The 23,294-nt window shown below is 38.1% G+C and overlaps 1 protein-coding gene and 1 pseudogene across 2 annotated transcripts; one reads left to right on the top strand and one right to left on the bottom strand.

Annotated features, from left to right (window-relative positions):
• The first annotated feature begins 4,044 nt into the window (after positions 1 to 4,044).
• LOC149078063 (U6atac minor spliceosomal RNA) lies at positions 4,045 to 4,115 on the top strand (annotated as a pseudogene).
• A 1,465-nt stretch (positions 4,116 to 5,580) lies between these two features.
• Positions 5,581 to 18,137, bottom strand: LOC149078062 (protein RER1). 2 transcript variants are annotated; one of them, XM_089241652.1, is made up of 8 exons: positions 18,060 to 18,137; positions 17,800 to 17,920; positions 16,430 to 16,538; positions 14,764 to 14,868; positions 10,818 to 10,911; positions 7,792 to 7,870; positions 6,426 to 6,561; positions 5,581 to 6,161 (listed from the first exon to the last, which is right to left on the bottom strand). In XM_089241652.1, the coding sequence occupies exons 3-8, from the start codon at positions 16,499 to 16,501 to the stop codon at positions 6,069 to 6,071; spliced, it is 579 nt and encodes a 192-aa protein (XP_089097778.1). In that variant the 5' UTR covers positions 16,502 to 16,538; positions 17,800 to 17,920; positions 18,060 to 18,137; the 3' UTR covers positions 5,581 to 6,068. The 2 variants fall into 2 exon arrangements, with proteins under 2 accessions (XP_089097778.1, XP_089097779.1); XM_089241653.1 differs by lacking the exon at positions 18,060 to 18,137 and having other exon boundaries at positions 17,800 to 17,939.
• Between the last annotated feature and the right edge of the window lie 5,157 nt (positions 18,138 to 23,294).

Below are 23,294 nucleotides of genomic sequence, written 5' to 3'. Positions count from 1 at the left end.
ACTAATGGTTGCAAGAAAAGACCATGATAACCCCCCAATTCGAGGTTGATAGCATGAGTGCCAAAACCTCGGAGCTCAGGCTGTCTGAGCTCCCGACGAATTCTATGAGGGAGCACAGCCCCCAAATAACTATGACTATGCACCCCACTCCCTCCTCCTGCATGTGATATCGAGTCCCGTATATACGGGAAGACTGACAACCTTGAGCTCTCCCCCAATGATTCCTTCATGTGGTAGGGCTCTAACCTAGAAGCCCGATGATTGAAAAATTCCCGGCCATCGTGGACTCGTGAAGAATTCTTTCCTGAGAATGCCCCGCAAAACTCCCGGCCTTTATGGGCGCCGCTTTTCATTCTTTCCTGAGGAGGCCCGTGACATTCCCGGTCTTTATGGGGCCTGTGAAACATCCTTTCCTAAGAAGGCCCCGAAAAACTTCCACTCTTCATAATCCCGTGAAAAATCTTTTTCTACAGAGGGCCCGGGCTTTAGAATGTGGAGACTCAAGACATGGTAACGAGTATAAACCATGAACTAGCCCGCTTCAAATAAATATAGTTAATTTCTTCAATCATCACGTGAACATTTCAAATTGAACCCAATAATTGACACCCCCCCCCCACTATGGATTATTATTTTTTATACAATCAAAATTGCTCGACTGTATTATTTAGATTTCGCTCTAATGATTATTTACTGATAGCTCTTAATGCTATTTGGTGGACTTCATGTTGAAATTGTGAGAGACTACGCGCTCTCTCTCTCTCTTCCTATGGTTGAATAATTTAATAAGAGATCCTCCCCCTTACGAATTTAAATAATATATAACCTAATAATCAGAATTATTTTAACGAATAAAGAAGACAAGTTGGAGGAACTGTCGGAATTAAGTTAAATGTTATTTAAAATAATTATGTAATGGTAAATCGAAATTGGAAACAGACCTTTTCCTTCGGATGGGTCCTCCTCGATCATCAATGGGTGTCAGTCCGGACGAAGACAGGGGGATGGAACACTGAACAAAGGCTTTGTCGAATTCCATGTTTTAAGCTGATTCAACAATGGCTCCGAATAATGAATCTCGCAACAATGCGTGCATCTCTTGACTTGTTTTTGAAGGAAATGCAACAAAAACAAACGTCGTTTTCTTCGCGTCTTGCGTAAAAGTTGTTGTTTCTGTGTTTTCTTGAATAAATCGTGAAAATGATGATGATTATTCTCCCCACTCCGAAACTTTGCTTTCGTAGTAAGGAGATCGGTGTTTGTGAATTGGTCATTTATCATTGGCTGATTGGGTGACTCTGGAATTTTAAATTCAACTCTCGCGCTGATAATCATTTTAAAAACTGCAAATAATTTTCAGAATTTTTGTGTCGTGCCTCGACGTTTCACAGAAAATGAAATTACTGTTAAAATATAAGTAACTTAAAATATGAAAACACTGTGGGACATTTTCCTTGTTCTCATAAGCACTTCGATTTTCACGGTTCACGCCACCGAAAATAATCTCCATGATATTTTCGATGTGTTCTCCTTGATATAGATGTTCTACTCGGGAGTTCCTTCGTGTGAGCGTGTTCTACCAACACCATCTATAGCAGAAGGCCTCCGCGCAAGGCCGGATTAAGATTTTTGAAGGCACTAAGCACTGAAATAATTTTGGTGCCCCCCCCCCCCATACGTATATTTTACACAATGTTGAATCTATCAATAGAAAAAAAAACATTGAAGGAAACTTTGTATTTCAGAAGTAACTAATCGAAGACCAGCAGTGGGTCCAGAGGGGGGGAGTAATCACCCCTCCCAAAATCCGGATAATACGGTAAAACTTGGCCTGCCCCGTAAAATACAGGACAATCCTACAATCTTACACAATTAGCCACCGCTCATGACTCATCGCTGTGGATCCGGGACTGTGTCTAAGGTTGAATATATGATCTGGATATTTCTGAGCACTCACTTTATTTATCTAAAAGCTTTCTCCAGCTCAAAGTCTTTGATAACATCTTTAAAACTAATACTACTTACCACATGTGTGTCTATACTTAGTAGAAATATGAGCGATTGTATATACAGTAAAACCTCGATAAGTCGTCACCTTAAGTAATCAAAAAATTATGACGGCTTAAGCGGAGTTCCATCAGTTTTAATGTGCAATGTTACGAAAATCGTATAAATTTAAAGTAATATGACATTTATTAAAGTATGAATCAAAATAACAAAATTAATAAAGTTTATATTATAAATTAATATTAAATAAATTTCTTAATCTCAATATTAAGAAAAAATAATAGCAATTTTTTTATCTTTTTATCTCTTATTACTTAAATTATTGTGGTGAAATGTACTGTACACTTTGATTTATACTAGTAATTTTACTAGTAGTTTTCTTCATAACAGAACTCTCTATTGCACATTAATTTTACATATACATCAAACTTAATTTTAGTGTTTCAAACACTTCATGATTCTTCATTCATGATGCAATTACAAAATAATCTCGAACACTTTTGACTCGGTGGAGCAGGGCCCCTCCACCTCAACTTGGGAAAGAATGTCTAATTTTTTTCAACAAAGATATTTTGTTTAAATTTCAAGCCCTAAATTAGTAGAGCCCATGCTTTCTATGATTATTATCCGTGCCCGTTGAACTTTGACTTTAACTTCATTAACTTGATTCTTCGATTTACATAATTTTTGATTTCCTTGCACTATATGTAATTTTTGACATATCAATAAATTTTGGTTTTTCGGAGATGCCCTGCCCCGGGGGGGGGGGGGGCGAAGTTACTTACTTACTTTACATTGCCTCTTGCGACAGAGCTTGAGTGTCTCGCGGTTTCTCCAATGGAGCCCAGGCAGAAATGAGATCTAGCTTGAACAGTCCCCAACGTTCCAAAAACCTTATTCGGCAAATGAACTTCGCCAGCGTAACTTTTGTCACTTAAACTGTTCCGTTTGGGTATATAGGATTTTATGGTGACTTTTAATCATATGACAATGCTGTTAACAAGCTCTTTTTTTAATGGGAGCCATAAAAATAGTCTGTTCCTCTTTCTCATACTTTTTCATAGTGATGACTTAACCGAAGATTTTCCATTCAAACAAAGCTCAATTTGAAGACTTTTATGGATTTTTCTATGAAGATACAAAAACTCGGAAAAATCGGATTTCCGACCGGAAGATTTTAATAAGGCTGAAAAATCGGAAGCGTTGATACCTATGTAAAAGACTTCTCAAAGCCACATTCAGATTTCACTAATTGAAAGTTTTAGCATACAGATCTACATAAAAAGTTGATTTTTCCTTTTAATTCAAGGATATTTTGAGCAACCGCATGTCATTTGAGAACTTTTTGTAATTAAAAGTATGTCTCTAAAATTAATGGTTGCAGAGATTTCTGCTGTGCAAACAATTTGGAGCAGCCCTTTTATAATGGTCCTTTTCAAAGGACAGGAGAAACATATCATTACAGGAATATACAGGGTAACCAGTACCAGTTTTGAGTGTGAAAATACAGTGTCACAAAATAAGAAATCTAAATTTTTATACAATCTCCCCTGTCCTCCAACTTCCAATTAGAAAGGTATTGTAAACCTTTATCTCCTGAGGGCAACAGAAAAAGTTCCATGTTTCTAAGTGCAATATTCATTGAAATATTCAAATTCAAAAATCGGAGAAAAGTGATGAAGGATCAGCAAAAACAAACGGGCAACACTCCTTTTCTCTCATTTTTATGCTGTTCTTCCTTAACCTTTCCCTGATTTTGAATATCTCAACGAATAGTGCATTTAGAAACTTTTTTTTTGGTGACCTAAGGAGATATAGGGCAACAACTTTTTAATTGGAAGTTAGAGGACAGGGAACTGTATAAAAATTGTGATTTGTTATTTTTTGACACATACTTTGAATGCCTTTCAAACATTTCTTAAATTGAAACTACACCTCTATGGCAGATGGTTGGTGAAATAAAGGCTGCATCAACATTTAAAGGACACCCCCTATAGTAATGCTATGAAAAATACATTGGAACCAGGGAGTAATATAGTGTTGTATGAAAGTAGAGAAGGTTAGCACTCCCCTTGACAAGGGAGTAATATAGCTATAAGTAAGTCTATAATAGAGCATGAATGAATGAACACCAGGGGCTCTGCCACCGGACTTATATGACGAGATCTCTTCCAGCCCAGCTTCGTGGCAGAGTCTGGAACAAAGTGAGTGCACCTAACAGTCTGAGTGTGTAGCTAGTGTTGTACTCGATATTTCAGTGCTGCCGTCTATACTTCAAATTGTGAGTGAAGTGTAATGATTGAATATTTGTTACGTTGTAGGCCTGTTGCTCTGTGTGGCGAGACTTTTTAACGGGGAGATCGGCTCGCATTTACGCCTTGAAGTTGGAAACCACTCTATAATAGACCAGTGTTTCCCATGGGAGAAGGCGATGGTAGGGTCCAGGGAGGCAATAGAAGGTTTGGGTTTAATATAGGATCCTATGGGTTAGCTTGAATTAGGGAGCGATGCTGTAAGGGTACAAAACCACGGTAGGTAGAGAGGGACCACACCACAGTACTTGAAAGTAAATTTTTGTTATTGATTGAATAATAATCTCCTAAATATCACAAGTCATTCGATATCATCAAGTCGTCTCTTCATATCTCCATTCACCAAGAGTCAGTTCATTGTAGCAAACACCTTGGTAGGTCTTACATGAGGAAGAAACAGCCTTATACGAGTTCAGGAATGTGGAGGACTGCAGAGACATTCCAAACTAGACATCCTAAGGTGGAGTTAACCAGAATGGGGTGAAGTATGGCAGAATACGAATGAAGCAGAATTAGAAGTGTGAAGAGATGCCATTATTGCTGTCTTTTATACTGAAGAGGCGACCAATCACCATCGATTGCATCGCAGATTCGTATATGTTCCAGATTTCTTTCATCACTGGAATCATGATGCAGTAGCAGCTGGGATGATGTCATTTCACCACAAACAGTGAGATGAGCTTCTCAGGAGCAATGTTTACCAACTGCACCGAATCACATGCACAACAATGTCCAATGACCTTGGCCTGACACCAAAAAATGATCCAATTTGTAACATTTAGGTGAAAATTATTCAATTAATAACAAAACTTTACTTTAAAGCACTTATTTAAATGAGGTGGTCCCTCGCCACGGCTTCGCACTGTTTCAATGTAAAGGAAAAGGAAAAATTTGAAACGCGGGGGGGGGGGGGGAAACGATGAAACAAATGTTTTGGCAAACTATGCTATAGCGGTTCACAAACTTTCATCACCTGCGGCTCCCTTGCCCAATTCATGGTTTATCTGCAGTTCCTCAGAATAGTGTATGGTAGATATTTTCACTAATAAAAGAACCACTTCTAAGCATAAATAGGCACACAAATCAATATCTCCAACTCATCGTGACGCCCCTGGCAGCCACGACGCACACTTAAAGGAAACACTGTTACAGTGGTGGGTATCGTTATAAAGGATTTTCAACTGCCAAAAGATTTCCAACAATTACTTTCATTATACACAGATTCAGTGAATTACAAGAAATAAAAACGCTGAATCGCACATTAAATGAACTAGTACTTCATTCAAAATCACTTACTTGCAAACACAGATAAATTAAGCAACAAAATTAAAATTCACACAAAAATATTTCATGTTAATTTTTACCGGACTTTTTGTTTTTCAGAAACATCATCAGGCGAGATGGAAAGAAAAAACCTGATCTTTGAGAAACTTTGAATTTGAGTAAATCGAGAAAATAAATCTTATTTGTATTTTATAAAGCGGAATTCGTAAAATAAAATAAAGTCAGCAAAATTAGAGCCAATGTTACTTTCTTGTGTCTGAGAAGTTTTTTAAACACTATTTTTCTTTAAATTTTGCCACACGTATAATGATATCCGAAATGTTTCCGAGATGAGAATTATTTGCTCCGAGTACAGGAAGGGAAAACAAAAATTATCATCATCACAAAGTTCAACTTTGTTTCTTCAGCTCTTCTCGAGGAAAACGACACAAATTCCCATTTGTGCTTTTGGAAAAAAAAATGTCATCACTTTGGAGGAATCACTTTCCCAGAGTCTTCTTTCCCTCTGTACTTGGTTTTACCCGTTGTCCATGGCAAGTATCTGTACTTGATCATGTGCTGCAATATATATAAAGAATATAGATAAGTAAAATGGTTGAAAATAGCTGATGCATAGAATACGGAAAAAAAAGTATATTTTTTAGGTGTCCAGACTTGGTTTGAAAGAAAGAAAGAGGTTAGATTACTTATCATCACTACAAGAAAATTAAAATCATGGCAAATAATCGGCATAAAGGACATGGAATCGACATAAAAATAAGGATAACCAAATCAGGGAACATACAAGCAAGTAGCACAAAAATAAATACAACACACACATACTTTGATTTGCCTTTTCATCGTGATACCAAACAGCGTGATAAAATAAAGCAGGAGAATCGGCCAGAAAACTGGGACGTTGAACATTTGGAAAAATGTACACAATATCGCAATGACTGTCGCTTTTGTTGCCGAGTACCTGTTATGCAAAAATAGAATGAAAACCACATCACAATTCACATTAATTTTTAGATACTAATTTATAAGTCTATTTTCACAAATCACAATGAAATGCATCAGAACTGGCACGTCACAAAGGGAACATTTTCAAAGGGACATATATAAAAGGTGGATTTCAGCTAATCTGTCAAACAAAAGTGGGTGATAGATGAGAACGAGAGAAGCATAAAATTCTACAGCAACTCTGTCCCATCTCTAACCATTTTTGAGTTATGGTGGATAGAAGGGAAATGTGTAAAATCTGAAAAAATACCAAATTTGTGAAGTTGCTGAAAGATCTAAATGCAAATTAAGCACATCTTTTGAACGAGCGGAAAAAGTCCTATAAGGCTACACCATTTCCATTAGAATATCTGGATTTAATGGCAAGTAATAAGTGCTGAAAGATTGGCAAAGAGCAAAATCAAATTTCATCAAAATTGATAACCGCCAATTCCGCTAACACCCTTCCAGCTACAAATTTACCAAAAACTTTTCCTATTACACCAGCTTTCAAAAGACTTACCATAAACCATATCATTGTTCTAATTCAGGAGCCCTTTTTGCAATACATCACTGAAATCAGTGTTTGACAAGCATTGTTGCAGATTCTGGCAACAATTTGATTTTGACTTTGCCAATCTCAGAGCTAATCTCACCAAATTAAATCTATAGCCTGATAGAGTGGTGTGACCCCTTATAGAATTTTTTCTGAAAAATCGAATCATCTGCCAATCCTGAATGTTTGTCGAATATATACTTCTATAAACACTGATTTCAATGATGTATTTGCAAAGCAAATGGCTGAATTTCCCGATACGATTGACACTAGGCTCTTTCAAAAGCTAGTGCAAGCTATGCTAGGACAAGATTTTGGTAAATTCGACGAATTATAGCTAGAAGGGTGTTGGCAGAATTTGCTGTTATAGGGGGATTTTGGCAAAATTCACTTTCACACTTTTTTAATCTCTCAGTAAGTGTGTATCTCACCATTAAATACATATATTCTGATGGAAATGTTATCACATTATAAGAATACCTCTGCTATTTCCAAATATGGGCTTAATTAGCATGTAGATCTTTCAAGAACTTCACAAATTTAGGTTGTAAGGATTGACATGCTTCACTTCCATCCCCCATAACTCAAAAACAGTTTAGATAGGACAGAATTTCTACTTCGTGGGCATTTACTTTACACTTTTTTACTTACCAGAATTTAAACTCTGGTAGTCGTCGAATGAAAGGCCGAAATTCTTCATTCACCTTTGTTGGTAATGTTGGACCATCTTCTGCTCGGAAAGAGGGGAAAAAGTTTTTCACACACATTATCATTTCAACTAAAGTATTACAGTCAGCACTCAATTTTAACGAGTAAAAATGATGTGAAAACATTTTACATTGCAATAAAACTAAGGAAATTGTTTACCAAATATTTTGACAAAATTTTCACAATAATACAATATGCTCAACACAATTGAGGACGTAACAGGTATTTCTGGTAATAGAGTAAAAAATCAATAGCTCTGAAGCAGAGGTGAACATTCCTCCAGCCCACGAAGCCTACCAAAGGGTTCTATCCGGTCTGAAAAGGGTGTTCCGGAAGAAAATTTTCAATACGCAGAACACAATATGTACTCGTACCTAGGCTGAAAATATTTCCTCAAGAAAAATATGGGAAACAGAGGCACTGACCAGGAAAAAATGTGTCATCACAGTTTATTGCCAAAAAAATTGCCAAAATTTGGCAGATTTCATCAATTAAGTTATCATAACATAAAAAATATTAGGCACTAATTCCAATTTTTTAGTCGCCATGGCATCCTGATCCATCCCTCTCTCTCTCTCCGTCATATTTTTCAGCATATAGACAGTGCAATGAATCAATGAATGTCATGACTGTGCCACCAGATTTATCCCATTGCCGAGATCTCTTCCAGCCCAGCTTCATAACAGATTCTGGAACAAAGTGTGTGTACCTAGCAGTCTCAGTGCATGTGTAGTGTTGTGTGGGAATGAAGTGAAATGATAGGATATTTGTACCATTGTAGGCTTGTTGCTATCTGAGGTGAGGCTTTTTAACTACTTTTACAGAACACCAACTCCGGTCATACATCAATTTCCAACCAGTGGAGTTAGGTGGGAAACGAAGGGCCCTTTATTAGTGGTCATCCTAGGCTCAGTAGGTAAAGAATATGTTCCTAATGTTCTTTCCTGGATTTGAACCTGCGAACCTGGACGATAATCTTCATGGTGAAAGACGAGAGACTTTTTAACAGGGGAAATTACCTCGAAGTTGAGATCCACAGATAGATAATGCAATCACAGGACCAAAATCTTTTTCTGTGCCCATTGGATAACAGCTTACAGGGTGTGAAAGCTCCCTGTGGTGGAGTATGTACCTGTAGATTGTTTAATTCTAGAAGTTGACAGAAAGATGTTCAGCAAAGACCAGCATTGTATTTATTAGATGTATCCACAACAATAAAGTTGGGAAATTGTCCAGAAGATTTTTGAATTACAGATCTTACTTCACCAAACACCAACTCTGGCCCTATCGCTATATTGCAATTTACTGCCATTAATGAGATAGGTTGGAAATGAACGTGTTGTCTATCGGTAGCCTCAAGTTCGTTATGGAAAATATCTATATACTCCCTTGGATTCAAACTCGGGACCGTGACAGCAACCTTTGCGGTGGTAGGCAAGCATCTTACCACCATGCCACTCGGGCTAATAAGAAATTCTGATCTGTCACTTTCTAGATGGCTAAATGCGGCCAGAGTTACAGTTGCAGGACTACATAAGTTAGCCTAATACTCCTGAGAACTTGAAGTTCTCTTCGTCTTGAAATCGTACATGCCCATGTGGTCCCACATGAAAAACACAAGTATTTTTGTGACGCGCTAAACATGTTTTTCCGGCAGTTCAAACATTGCAGTATTTATCTGAAGACTTACTTAAAGTTGTTAATGCAGTAATTGAACGCAATGCACATTCTTTGCACACCCTGAAAATTTACTGCTGGTTATGGTCATTGATGACCAAGAATACATTTGAAACAGCTTGGATATAGAACTTTAAAAACAAACAATTTGCCTCTAAAGGAAAAAACTATAAAACACTTCATGCTGCCTATGATATACTTTCAGGCTACCAATTACACTGAAATTATTTACTGGAATATTTCCCTATTATATTCTCCCCCAATGCTGCAGGAAGTACATGATGATGATATTATATCATTCATCAATTCCAACACTAACCACATCAGAAGCATCAAAAAGTTTCCTGCCACACTCAGACAGTCAAACTTGTTATGAAGGCCTGAACTAAAGTATGTAGACATGAAGCTAGAGATGTATATCATATCTATGCTATTATCAAGATCAATGATGCCTGATTTCTCCTAAAAGTCAGATATTGAATTGTAAATTTCTGGCGACTAGTTTTGAAATATAATGTGAATTACACACCCATGCCTACTTTGGATGGTTGATTGGGTAGGACGTGGGTGGAACTCGACGTGCAGCTGCCTCATTGTGATGAATTTTGGATCGTTTTGCTTTGGCAAAATGGGCGAAGAGCTGCACAGCGAAACTTGCAAAAATTTGGTAAATTCCTGTTTTTCGAACATGTTGTGCAACCAATAAACATCGAAATATTAATGGTGTTTTTACTTTATTGAACTATAAAATAAGCAGGACAAACTTTTTCTTATCGATTGAGGAGTTTTAAGTAATATTAAAAAATTGAAGAAAAATGTTCCATATCATTAGTTTCCATAAACTTCAAGTATGATGCGCGACTAGAAGATACCAACCAATTTCAAAATTTTCACGTCATTTTTCTTATTAAAGGAGGCAACTCTTCCGCACTATGGGGATTTGAAAATAAAAAGTATTAGGTACCCACCCTATTGTGCACCCCCTGCTTTAAGCAATTCTAAAAAATACTACTACTGAAAATCAGTGCTAATTTGAGTCGAAGATTTTAAATTTGAATAAAAATATTACATGGGAGATATAAATTAAAACTTCGAGACATCTGAAATTGGTTTTATAGAAGTTTTGCAGTGGGTTTTTTTTAGTGTTTCTAAAAGGGCTGGGGTACAATGTGGTTTTTTAAAAATCAGGCATAACATTTTAAAACAATGTTTTGTTTCTGAACTATGATACACATTTTCACGCACATCATAATGAAATGGAAAGACAACGATTCTTAGTGAGATCCACTTACCATCAGATATTGCAGGATCAATCTTTGGTGAGAGGAAGGCAATAAAAAGATTTAAATGATATATTCCTAAAGCGTAAGTTATGATATACCATCCCTGAAATAAGATTAAAATAGAAAAATATAAGTTAATGTCAACGAATATGTTCTAGAGCCACATAGAAAAATAACCATAACACTTACACATACATGTCAACATTTGCATGAAGCCTCTCAGTACTGATGGGTGGGGCTGACGGGGCTTCAGGCCCGGGACGATTCTCAATATTTTTTGTTGGTTTACATTATAAATTCGTAACAAAGGAACCCATGAGAGTCTGGTCTGGAGGGCTGGCAAAAGATTCCAGCATAGGGGCTCTGCTCCAGTATGTGGGAAGCCATTTCTTAACCCACACTGGTAACGGGCTAATATATGAAAAAAGAAAGAGCCCGGGCCTTGTCTAGTTTGATAGCATGTGGGGGGGCCATGACTGGACCCGAGAGGCTCAGGCAACATGAACCCCACTCCCTTTCCCAAGCAACTTTCTGAAGTTGTAGAGTTCTTTTGTAATTTGTGATTATTCAACATGATTCCACCCTGCATGCGCCCTGGTGGGTTGTATATAGACATCTAGAAACCCTAAAAATCTTACCCCCCCCCCCCATTTTGTTTGTATCAGGGCACCTATGACAAAACATCCTTTCTGAAACAAGTTCTGCGAGCTCGACCATGCAGTATAGCGAAAAAGAGGTCGGTTCCAGCTCCGCGATGCTGAACAGTTCAAGAACACGTTTTCAGCCGATAGAGTGGACAATTGACAGGTTTTTGCACAAACGGACATCAAGTAGAGCCCCAGGTCTGGACCTGACTTTACAGATTGCCTTAGCAGGAACCTCCTGTTAACGGACACTTTTTCGAATTCTGCATTGTCATGCTCTGGGATTGGCCACGATCATGAACTTGCCACAGTATTCCTTTCGATTCCTCCCAAATATTCTGTGGCAAAATTCTTACTATTGGCTAACAATTTCAACATGGCAAACATCTGAAATTTAAAAAAAAATTAGTAAAATACCGCAAGGAACTCGAAGATGCAAATGTTTTTGGGAAAAAGTAAAAGGCATATACACATATATTTGAAGAAAACATTATTTCCGTAGTGGTGAGAGTATCTTCTGAGCTCCACAGTTGAGTGCGGCCGCACATAAAAACTAGACAATTCACAGCAGTTGGCAATTATGCTTATATGAATAATCAAGATTAGTATCCTCAGAGTTATTGAATTCAATTTTTTTACTGAAAACTCCATTAGAACAGTTGCATGATTATTTCTGAATATCCCACCCCCTCACTGAAACAAAAACGCTAGCTTTGCTACTGCTTTTCCTCCTCCTCAATAGGCCTATAATTTTACAGCCCTGAATAGATGTCTATGTATAGCTGAGCTTGAAAAAATCCCAGGTGTAGGTCACTATGGCAACTAAAAAATTGGGATTGGCATCTAAAACTTTTCATACGTGGTAACTTCATCTAAGTCAGGACATCACAAAATTTTTGGAATTCATATAGCTATCCAACAACATGAAATAGGGGTTGCTGTTTTAAAATAAAAAAATGTTTGGCTCCTGAAAAAATTTTCTGGCACCTAGATTTTTTTTTAGATTTGTCAAGCACTGTTAAAACAGTTTTCCTGCATTCAATGCTGTTTTTTCACCCCCCACCCACCCCACAACTTTCATCCATTTTCTGAATTCAGATATCTCAGTGAATAATGCCCACTTAGAAACATGAATTTTTTTAGTTGCCAGCAGTATAAAAAGTTAACATTTTTAATTTAAATAAAACTATACAACCCTTTGCAACATGAATGACATATCTGAGTACTACAGGTTATTTGGATACTTTTTCTAATTTGGAGTATGACTCTAGGACGAACAGTTCACCAGTAAACGGCCATATGCCCTGTTACCTATGCACCCTGTATATTTTTCCAATTGCTTCCTTTTTACCAATGCATCCTGTTGATTTCTCCAATTGTTGTCAGAAATAAGTTGTAACGGCAATCCCAAAGCAAGTAGCTTTTAAAATTTGCTGTTTCGAGTGTGTTTATGTTCCTGATAAATTTTTTTCCTGATTCTCGATTTAACGCACACAAAGTTGTCAGTTTTTTCCAATTCGTTAAATTGGGGTTTAACTGTATGAGGTAAAAAGCAAAAAAACCTGGCATTCAACTATCGAAATGATCATTTTCTCAAAACAAGATATAATAAAATGACTTTTAAAAAAAATTTTGGTAATAATTTAAATCAGCGGTTATCTATCCCTGGGGTATTCTAGTTGGAGGCCACGGGTGAAAATCTGGTGAAAGGGGTATAATAATCTTAATACATGGGCTCATCCAGATATCACTCAAGGGCCTCATGCCCATAGACGGCCTACATGATGAGATCACATACTTCTCAAGTAAATTGGGCACAAAAACCAACTGCTATTACCAGTCAAGTATGGTCTCCAGAGCACCAGTGTGCACGAAAATTCAGTGTTGTTGAGACAGCCCTACTTAGAACTCCCTGTCTTTTTCAGAAGGAAGCTCACCGAACTCTGGCTTAGGATAGGCACAAATCCGGGGCTATTTATTGTGTACATTCTCTCATTAGATCGTCCCATATTTTACGGGACAAACAAATTTTTCACACTTAATTCGGCTCTTGGAAAGGATAATCATCCTCTCTTATTGGATTCGAGCCTGACCCACAGGTCCAGATCAATTTTTATTTATATATCATAGCTGCCAACTTTTGAAAATGAAAATTCGGGAGATTTTCGCGCAAACCCTTATTTTATGCTAAAACCACTCCCTAATAAATACAATAGGGATTTTTCTGAATAAAATAGGGATTTTCCAAACATAAAAGTTAAAGCGTAGGGAATAAAATCCCTACTGAAGTCAAATTAAAATAGGGATTTTACACACATGGAAGTTAAACCCTTGGGAATAAAATTCCTACGCAAAAAACAAGTGAAATTGGAGGCCAAAACTTCAATGATGTAAAAATAAATATTGTGTTCAATCAGAAACACTGCGAACAAACATTCGGCGTGAATGACCCCAAAATCATCGGAAGATGAAGGAAAACACAGTCAATTTTTCAAAGTCGGCCCTCTTCTGGAACGTTTGATGAAAGGAAATTCATCGGAATAGGTATCTTTAAAATTAATTAAATATGTTTCTGCTTATCATTATTCATGCTTTGTTATATCTCACGTACGTAACTTCAACAAAAGAAATTTTGACCATATGCGCGTCACTAGAATCTTCAATTATTATCCAGGACTATTGGTTGCTAAGCCATTTCACTGCACGATAACACAAACAACTTTCTTGTTACCATCAGAGGGTTTGTAAAACTTCCTTAAAAAGGGAATTTCCCCATTTACGACGTGTGACGTCACTTCGAAAGGGAAAAAAAAGAGGCTTCGTGCCCCACAAGAAATTCCTTAGGGATTGTTTTCATAAGCTGGGATTTTTTTTCATGAAGTAGGGAATTTTTAGGGACAATTAGGGATTTTTGTGATTTTTGTAAAAATTCGGGAGATTTAAGAACTTTTCGGGAGGTCGAGCGATGAAGCTAAAATTCGGGAGATTCCCGAAAAATTCGGGAGACTTGGCAGCTATTATAACTTTACAGGGGTTAATAATTAGACAGGGGGCCATAAGCTAGAAAACTTTAAGAAACACTGCTTTAAACCATAGTTTTCTGACATTTTTTGTTCCATCGCCCCCCCCCTAAAAAAAATATTCTTTTCATTGCCTACCCCCTGCTCAAGCCAACATAGTTTCCTATAACTAAACCATAAACCTTTACCCCCCCCCCCCCCCTGGACCTTACCATCATTTCAGGGGAGCAATTGCCCATTTTCGGAAACACTGATTTAAACTATTTGAAGATAATAAATGTTTAGACTCACCTGCAACAAAAATACTCGAGCTAAAAACATTAACAGCAGGACTGCAGATCCAACCCACCTAGATATGGTATAAGGTGTCCACACATCCAGCATATGTTGATACAACTGTGTCATAAAATTTGAAGAAAAAAAATTAATATAGATGGTATACCAATAACGTTGTGTTTACAAAGCAATATAAAATCTAATCAAACCTAAAAATAACAATCACTTTCCCCAACAGGCGCAAGCCTTGAAGTAAAATTGACTTTAAAATAAACTACAGGAGTCAAGTATTTTAAAACCGCTTCTCTTACAGTTATTTCAGTATCTTTCACGCTTGTGTAACATTATCACCCTCACCCACCTCTCCCCAAATGGTGCGCCATCCCATTCCCATTGTGATGCTGATGAATTCTCAAATGCATAGCTGCCAACTTTGGAGAATGATAATTAGTGGAGATTTTAAGGCAGATCTGAATTACCTATAAAAAAACCCCATACACACACATATAAAAGATTCTTTTAAAAAAGTAACAATTTTTCATTAATGAAAGTGTAGGATATAAAGCATGGCCAGTCAAACTCAATTGAAAATAATAATATACATAAAAAACTTTAATAAACACTAAATAAAAATTGATGGACTAAGCTCTTCGAGACCCGTCTATCTTGTTATGCTCTCACATTCACGGGAAAACAGGCGATGATAATGTACACTGACGAAAAGTAGACGACAACAGCACAACAACATTGTCTGCAATGAACCACATCCATCACGGACGAGATGAATATTTTTCTCTAACATAACTTCTTTCTTCTCTGATGTTTCATGTACACTCTAACAGAAAGTAAAATCATGTCGATTTTGTTGTTTGGGAAAATGTGGCATCGTGCTAGTCATTGCCAATTAGTACAAAGTCGCTAATTTTTGCTAAAAAGTACAATAAATTAGCCTACTTGGTCACAACTACATTAGAGAAAAATGAAGTCAAAACAAAATCCAGAATGCATATGATCTCTGGAATTACACTATAGGGAGGCACAACTGGTGCTGGTTGCCTGACAAATGTTGTCCTTTTCTCTAAAAAGTTAAAACATTTCTTCACGATTTGTCGCAATGGCAACAATATAGGCTACTAAACGCATGACATCATTTGGGGGCATGGGCAAATGCAAAAGGGGGGGGGGGGGTTTGGGGTCTCTCCCTTAAGCCAAGATTATAGTGTTATTTTGCAGGAAAAATTTAAATCCCCCCATAGAAGGGAAAAAAATCTGAAACCCCCCCCTCGAGAAAATTCTGCGTACATCTATGTTTGGGGGAAACACAGACATCAGACATTTTCCGGGTAATTTCTTCTGGAATAATCCTCCCCACCCACTTCAAAAATAGAATTTTTTTCTATAACAGTCGTGTGTGATTCGGGCAATCAAAATTTTTTTTGTTGCTGGAGGAATAAAGTTGAAATTTAGGAGACTTGGCAACTACGTGAATGGCACATTACAAAAACATTGGAATTCTCAACATGCATCTTGCAACTTTCCCCCCCCCCCCTTTTAAGTCAATGCACAGGTTCATTGTGCACTGTGCCTTACTCGAGAGTTCATTGTACGTATCTTGGGGAGAGGTCGGAAAAAACAAGAGCAGGCCTAAGTGAATGAATTCAAAAGAGGGGAATGCACTGACCTGGCTTATTTTATGAGTTGTGCATGAAAAAGCAGAAGGCCGAGGCCTGATTGAATCCTCACTTTCCATCATGGTTTTACCTTATGCAGAGATCGATCGCAACGATAATCTGAAAGAAGAAAAATTATAAAGAAAATTAAAATATATTAGAGTATAATATCATGAAAAAAATATTCAAGAACTAATACCACTTGCAAACGTAGTTTGTGACACCATGACTATTTATAGGAAATTCAATATTCTCATGTTAACTAATCGGTACTTATCAGTCATGGGACCCAAGGCGCTGTGATGGTCAAGTGGTCATGGTGACGGATTCAAATTGCGGGGACCCAGGTTCAAACTCCACCATTGACACGGTGGTGGTCGGCTGAAGTTGGTTTTCTGTGATTCCCAACTTCGAGGTGCAAATGTGATTTTTTTAACTGTGAGTAAAGTGTAATGATTGAATAATTGTATCGTTGTAAGTCTGTTGCTCTCTGTGAGAGATTTTTTAACGTGGAGATAGGCTCACATTTGCACCCTGAAGTTGGGAACCATAGAAAACACCAACTTCAGCTGACTAACTCTGGCGAAGGTCGGGTTGGAACCCAGGATTTTGTGATGCGAGTCTGTCACTATGAACACTCGACCACCACCGCCGCATAGAGCCAGACCAGTTGCTCATGTTTCGTCTTATAGTCACTCAGATGTTGCTGTAGTTACCTCACCTGAAAGCATATATGTATATCTTCCACTCATATGCACAAAGTTATTGATTATGACTGGGACATATGTGTGGGTCACCCAACACCACTTGGTGAAAAAAATCCCAAACACAGAGTTTGTTATATTTGACCTACTTTGTTTATTTTCATAGAAATGAGGTCAAGTACGAAAGATAGTCAAGTAGTCAAAGGGTTAAGCAGTTCATAAATTCATAAATGCAGCGAGCATCACTTACGGAAACTGGTTACGTGCTGTTCAGTTGTTCCTGAGAACTAAAGAAGCCAGTTGATGGGTCTCAAACAATATGCTGTTTAGTTCATTTTTACAAAATCAAGTTTCACATCAGGGGCCCACATTTCTCCCACTGGCCATGGGTTGAGCATTGTATGGATTAGGTCACTGCATTAATTAAACCACTAGAATAAATTCTAGGCAAGACCCATTTTTTGTTAGACCCATTATAATGGCTGGAGAGAAAGGAGGATGTAAACAAAGCAATTAAGAAATCGCCGGTAAGAAGAGATGACAAGTCACTTTTTTTAGGTTACACAAACACACCCAATGGGGTCCTAACTAATTAATAAATTCCACATTTAACATTTTGAAAAAGCAATAAGAGTTTATCAGTATGTATAAAGAGTAATGAAAACTTTTTAAATTACCAAGAATATGAAGTCGCTCCAATTAAAAACTGATCAGATACAGGGTAGACTGATAAAGAAATATTCACGCTATTGACTCCATGATTTTCTTTCCGGCAGCTTGAGACGGTCGGGACTGCACCTGGTGACAAATAAAAGCAAAATTACGCATTTGTTTCAATTATTTTTTTTCAATATGATGGACATTTCAGTGCCACGTTGATTACCAACCAACGAGGGGAAAGTAAATAGTAGTCATCAAGAAATTTATTATACGCTACCGCTGCGCTTGTGTGGAGAAAGTAAATAAGACCTTCCCTTTCTCACTTCTCTTCACTTCTTTTTTTTTTCTTGGGTGGCGCCAATCAGTGAAATTTTTTTTTCTTCTCGCAGGGGGGGGGGGGGGGGAATAAAAATATTGGGAGCACATGCGAAATGCAAAATATAATAATTATCGGAAAGAAAATACGAATGAATAAATTGAAATGAGCGAAAACTTGTTTCGAAATATTCCCAATCCCATGTCATCAGAGGAACTGACCATACTTGCTCAAAAAACGGGACATTGCCAATCTCGATGACTTTGACTAGGTTTAGAAATAATTGGTTGGCCAGTGAATGTACTTTATTTAAATTAAGCGGGGAGGGGAAAGCCCCAAAAAAATTGAGAGGAAATTGGACCCTGAGTAATGAATGTTTTCAATGGGGATCGGAATTGCCTGACACTTTTTTTTTCTGACTGAAATATGGTCATGCATATAGAAATGTCCTCCCCACTTGTCAATACGTTGTCAATATCCACTGAGCTATAAGTAAAATTTACTTATAGCTCAATGTCAATACCTTAGAGGGGAAATAAAGTTTTTTTTATCTTAGAGGAGAAAAAAACTTTATTTCTCCTCGATGGTCAATACAGTCATTTAAGTTGAATAATTGTTTTTAAAATGAAACGTTCAAATTACACGCAATTCTGAATATTAAAAAATACTGCTATAACTTGAAGAAAAATTGATTGTTTTTTTTATAAATAATTAAATTATTTATAATTATTTCAAATTATATAATTATAGTAATATAATAATTACTATAGTAATATATTACTATAATAATATAAATTCCGAGCGTGCTCTGCATCGCACGTCGCGACTACATCACCCATAGAAATTTCGAGCGCGTCATCTATAGCAGTGGTTCTCAACTTTTGGTAGCCCGTGGCCCGGTCTTTTATTTTTGTCACTGAAAGACCCCGTCAAAACAAAGACTAACGGAAAAACAAGTGAGGAAAACGTAAACGGCCAATCACTCGCGACCCGGTATGAATGATGTCAGGACCCAGTACAGGGCCGCGGCCCTGCGGTTGAGCGTGGCGGGGGCTGGGGTGGAAGAAAAGCTACCCCACGTGAAAATGGAGGCGCGCGCTGGAACCCACGCCATTGAGGGGCCACCACGGCATATCACTAGTGAAAGCGCTCGCTTCGCAGGTACTTTGTGGCATCAGAATGCAACTGAAAAGATGTCCCATAACAATGTCAAAAACCCAATTTAAAAAAATTATAAGCGCATGATAAAATGCCCGTAAAGAATATCCTAAGTATGGACAACTTCTCGATTTACCCCCCCCCCCCCCAACATGCTTATCGTATTTCTTTTTTTTAAACGTGTTACAACCTCCGGGGGTAAGCAATTCCATTTATCGACAACCCTATTAGAGAAAAAAATTCACTCGTATTGGCGGCGTTCGACACCATCCAATCACAAAAAAAATGAAGTCAGATTCGGGCCGGGAGCGGGCCGGACATCGAGAGAATTTTTTTCCAGCATGAACCAGCCGCTGCTTCGGAGTTGTGCTTGTAGTCCCTTTGCGTGGGGCTTTTTTCCAGTATGCCTGCTTATATCCCGGGAGGGCCACGTTTGTACAACCCGCGTGCAGGGCCGTCTTAATCTTTTTCCGGCGCGGTGTCCCCATAGCGAAACCACCTTTTCAAAATTCCATTAAAAAATAACTAATTTTCGCATAGTAATCATTTAAATCCTATTAAATAGCTTAAGATTTAGATTTTCTATCAGAGATGGCAGCATCATACCGGTTTTGTTTTTGCGAGTGGTAAAAAAATCCGCCATTTTCTCTATTTTTATGGTATTTGTTTTTAAAATGTATTTCCTAATAAAAAAAAATTTTTTTTCTCAAAAATTGATGATGGTTTTTTAAAGATTTTGCCCTATTTTGTTGAAATTAAGCCATTCAATAAACTTAAGGCGGCCTATACCTACGTTAAAACGGCCATTTTTTTTTAAATTAGCAATTTTTTTTTAATTCGCTCATTCGAAAGTATATTTATTCAGGAATCTAAAAATGGTTTGTTTTTGTTTCTACGTTTATTAGAACCGAAGTTATAGCTCATTTAGTTAACCGGAAGTGCCAATTTCCAGCACCGGAAGTACTATTTAAAGGGCCTAAAATATGTAAACAATGAGGTTTCTGCTGTAATAAATACTTATTTCGCATAGAAATAACCTTGAATCACATATTTTTTACTTATGGATTAGTTGGAAATATTTCTGTGTAATGTTTATAAATAGATATTAATGTTAAATTCACATAATCATGCGAGTGGCAACACAATTGAAAGCACTGTTTGGTGACGTTGTATACCAAACAACTGTTATTTTAACTGGTATTTCTTCCAGTTTTTGGTTTTGAAGTTCTATATAATTTTTTGTAACGCTTTTTGATGATTTTTTTTTTTCTCGGCGTCCGTAGTGTCTGACGGCCTTGGCGGCGAGTCGCCAAGGCCGTCAGACATGTTCGGCGCCAAAAATCGCCAAGTGGCGGACCATACGACAGCTGTTCCGAATTAGAAAAAAAAAAAACCTAAGCCGCTCGTCAAAAATCGGTGGGGACACTCGTAAGAAAATGTTTGAACCAAAACTCATCAACGTCATGCTCTATTTATTTCCTGTCTGTGGCTTCCTTTTGCGTGCGAAGCGGTGGATGGCGGCGCGTTTGGGCCGTGTGTGGGCGGGGGGGGGGGGGGCTGGATACCGGTAGGATTATTTCCAACATGGCCTCAGCCGAACCACTTATATCTCGCAAGGGCCATGTTTGGCGGTGTCTGAAGCAACGCTTTGATCAAACCCACACGTCATCTGCTAGTAATCCCATCGATCGAGGGTATATATGTGTATAATAATTTTATAGATATATTTTTATGCGTCATTCAAGTACGTCTGTATGCGTGTGGGTGGTCACATGATTATCCCTTCAAAATAAAAACTATTCCGATGACCGATTTTACAATCAGTTAATAGGCTTTTCTTTTCAGATTGCTCAAGTGGCACATTTTCAAATTGCTTAAGTGGCACATTTCGAAATTGCTTGAGGGACCTGCGGTACATTTACAGATCACACAAATAATCTGTGGCGTGTCCGGGACACGTTTCCACATCAGTGAAGTGCTTCACATTCTTAAAAAAAGGTTGAGTTAAGTTGTAATGTACCGCGGAGTTGTAATGACACGGGTCACTTTATAGCGCGTGTATGCCTCTACAACTAAGCCCATTGGAGTGTTTTTTCGCTCAAGTGATCTGGAAATGTACTTGGATAACGATACGTCATTGATAGCATGTACCTCTACAACTGAGCCCATTGAAGTGTTTTTTCGCTCAAGTGATCTGGAAATGTACTTGGGTAACGATACGTCATTGATAACGTGTACCTCTACAACTGAGCCCATTGAAGTGTTTTTTCGCTCAAGTGATCTGGAAATGTACTTGGGTACGTTCTTGGGCACTGGGTCGTGTCAAAATATTCATGCCCGAAGATGTAATGGTGTGATGGGGGGGGGGGCATACATGTATAACTGATTGTAAAATCGGCCATTGGAATAGTTTTTATTTTGAAGGAATAATCATGTGACCACCCACACGCATACAGACGTATTTCCTCTTCCCGGTAGCAGTGTACGTAGACGCGACTATAACAATGCTCGATACCAATGACGTCTGTCGCTCCCCGAGAATAGGGATTGAATCCCGCTTCCCACGATATTCCATGGACTTTTTCCACATAATAGCTGACGTATCGATAGTCTCTGTTAGATATAAAATTTTTCTTCATACGGTGGCTCGTACACACTGTGGTATACGCTACCGCTTTGGAGATCTACCAGACAAAGCACCTTCACTATCCACACATCTGTTCTATTCGGAAGGAAAAAAAAAACTTAATGTCTAATACGGCTTCCATGGTGATTTTTTCCCTCCGGTACCAAAAGATGTAGTTATTTATATATGCGTTCCTTTGTGTTTACGTTTAATTTAATCTATTTTTCTAGTTATTATGCCTTTATGGTCTTTCAAACGTAATCTATTTTTCAGGGAAATAATTTTGCATCCTCTATGCAAAGTTATTTACCCGTCCCGACTGTATTTTTTTTTTATTATTATATATTTTGTTCAGCACATCTTTTCAAGTCTTCATTGAAATTCCTTTCCAGACTAGGAAAGAGTTCCACCAAAAATTCACCACTTTACAATACGTGGCGGACAGGAATACGGCGGTGGTGATGCGTTAACGGCGGCGAATGCGTAAACATGAAACGAAAGTGAAGGAGTTCCTAGGTCGCGCGTTACGTAATTATGAAAGAAAGAAAGCTCTCTCTAGGAAGTCGTTTAAGAGCGCCATAAAGGAATCCCAGAGGGGCTCGAACATTACTTTCTACAATATGAGAAACTGGCGGCGACTGTAAGAGCCATGAAGACAATAAAGATGTTACCACTGTACATCTACGTGGGAACGGCGAATTCGCCGCAAATCGCTGGAAAGGAATACGGTGGTGACAGTCGATCCTGGAGAGGAATACTTCTTCAGGACTAATTACGTTACTATTCTACAGCGGGTGATAACGCCGTCTGCCGATCCCCCTTCCATCGATTTGATAGTAGAAACACCTTGCCGTCGCACAGTCGTTCATGGGCGAGCAATGAGGATGATGATGATGAATCTGAAGCCGAAGTGGTACCGCCCAATGGACTTCCACTTAGGAAATAAATGAAACCGGGCCGCGGGCTTCCAAAGGTTGAGAACAACTGCTCTAGAAGGTATCACGGCACACCTCATCAGGAATCACTTGCTCCAGAAGAGTACGCAGGGAAAGGACAACGGGGCCGTTGCTGTTTTCCAGGTGAACACGCAGACACAGATGGTTTTAAAAAAAATCGAAGAGAAAATATTTATATAATATTTTAATTAAATTCTTTCATCTCTTAAAATGATCATTTTTTTAAGGTCAGTAACGCAAAATTTTACGGGAGATATTCCCTGCACCCCCATGGCCTCCCAAATGCTGCAGGACCCCACAAACAGACATCATTTCAACTTTTTCCAAGGAGGGGCAAAGAACATGTACTCAATGTATGTATATACAATTTTTAGTGTATTTCAAAAGCCGGGGGGGGGGGGCGTTGCCCCGCGATCTCCCAAATGACGGGCCTGCCCGCAGACCAGACTTTCCTGG

The sequence above is a fragment of the Pholcus phalangioides genome, unplaced genomic scaffold (assembly GCF_987345545.1).
Source record: "Pholcus phalangioides strain wild (caught in Gottingen) unplaced genomic scaffold, Ppha-v1.0 ptg000014l_1, whole genome shotgun sequence".
Lineage (NCBI taxonomy): Eukaryota > Metazoa > Arthropoda > Arachnida > Araneae > Pholcidae > Pholcus > Pholcus phalangioides.
The sequence above is the reverse complement of the archived record's forward strand: the minus strand, read 5'-3'. Positions and strand labels throughout refer to the sequence as shown.

Bases quoted from the DNA above. Each gene is read 5' to 3' on its own strand.
- LOC149078062 (XM_089241652.1), bottom strand. From the start codon at position 16,501: ATGATGGAAAGTGAGGATTCAATCAGGCCTCGGCCTTCTGCTTTTTCA. The intron at 7,871-10,817 runs GTAAGTGGATCT...CTTTCCGAGCAG, and splicing joins TGATCCTGCAATATCTGATG to AAGATGGTCCAACATTACCA. The intron at 6,162-6,425 runs GTATGTGTGTGT...TATATATTGCAG, and splicing joins CGATGAAAAGGCAAATCAAA to CACATGATCAAGTACAGATA.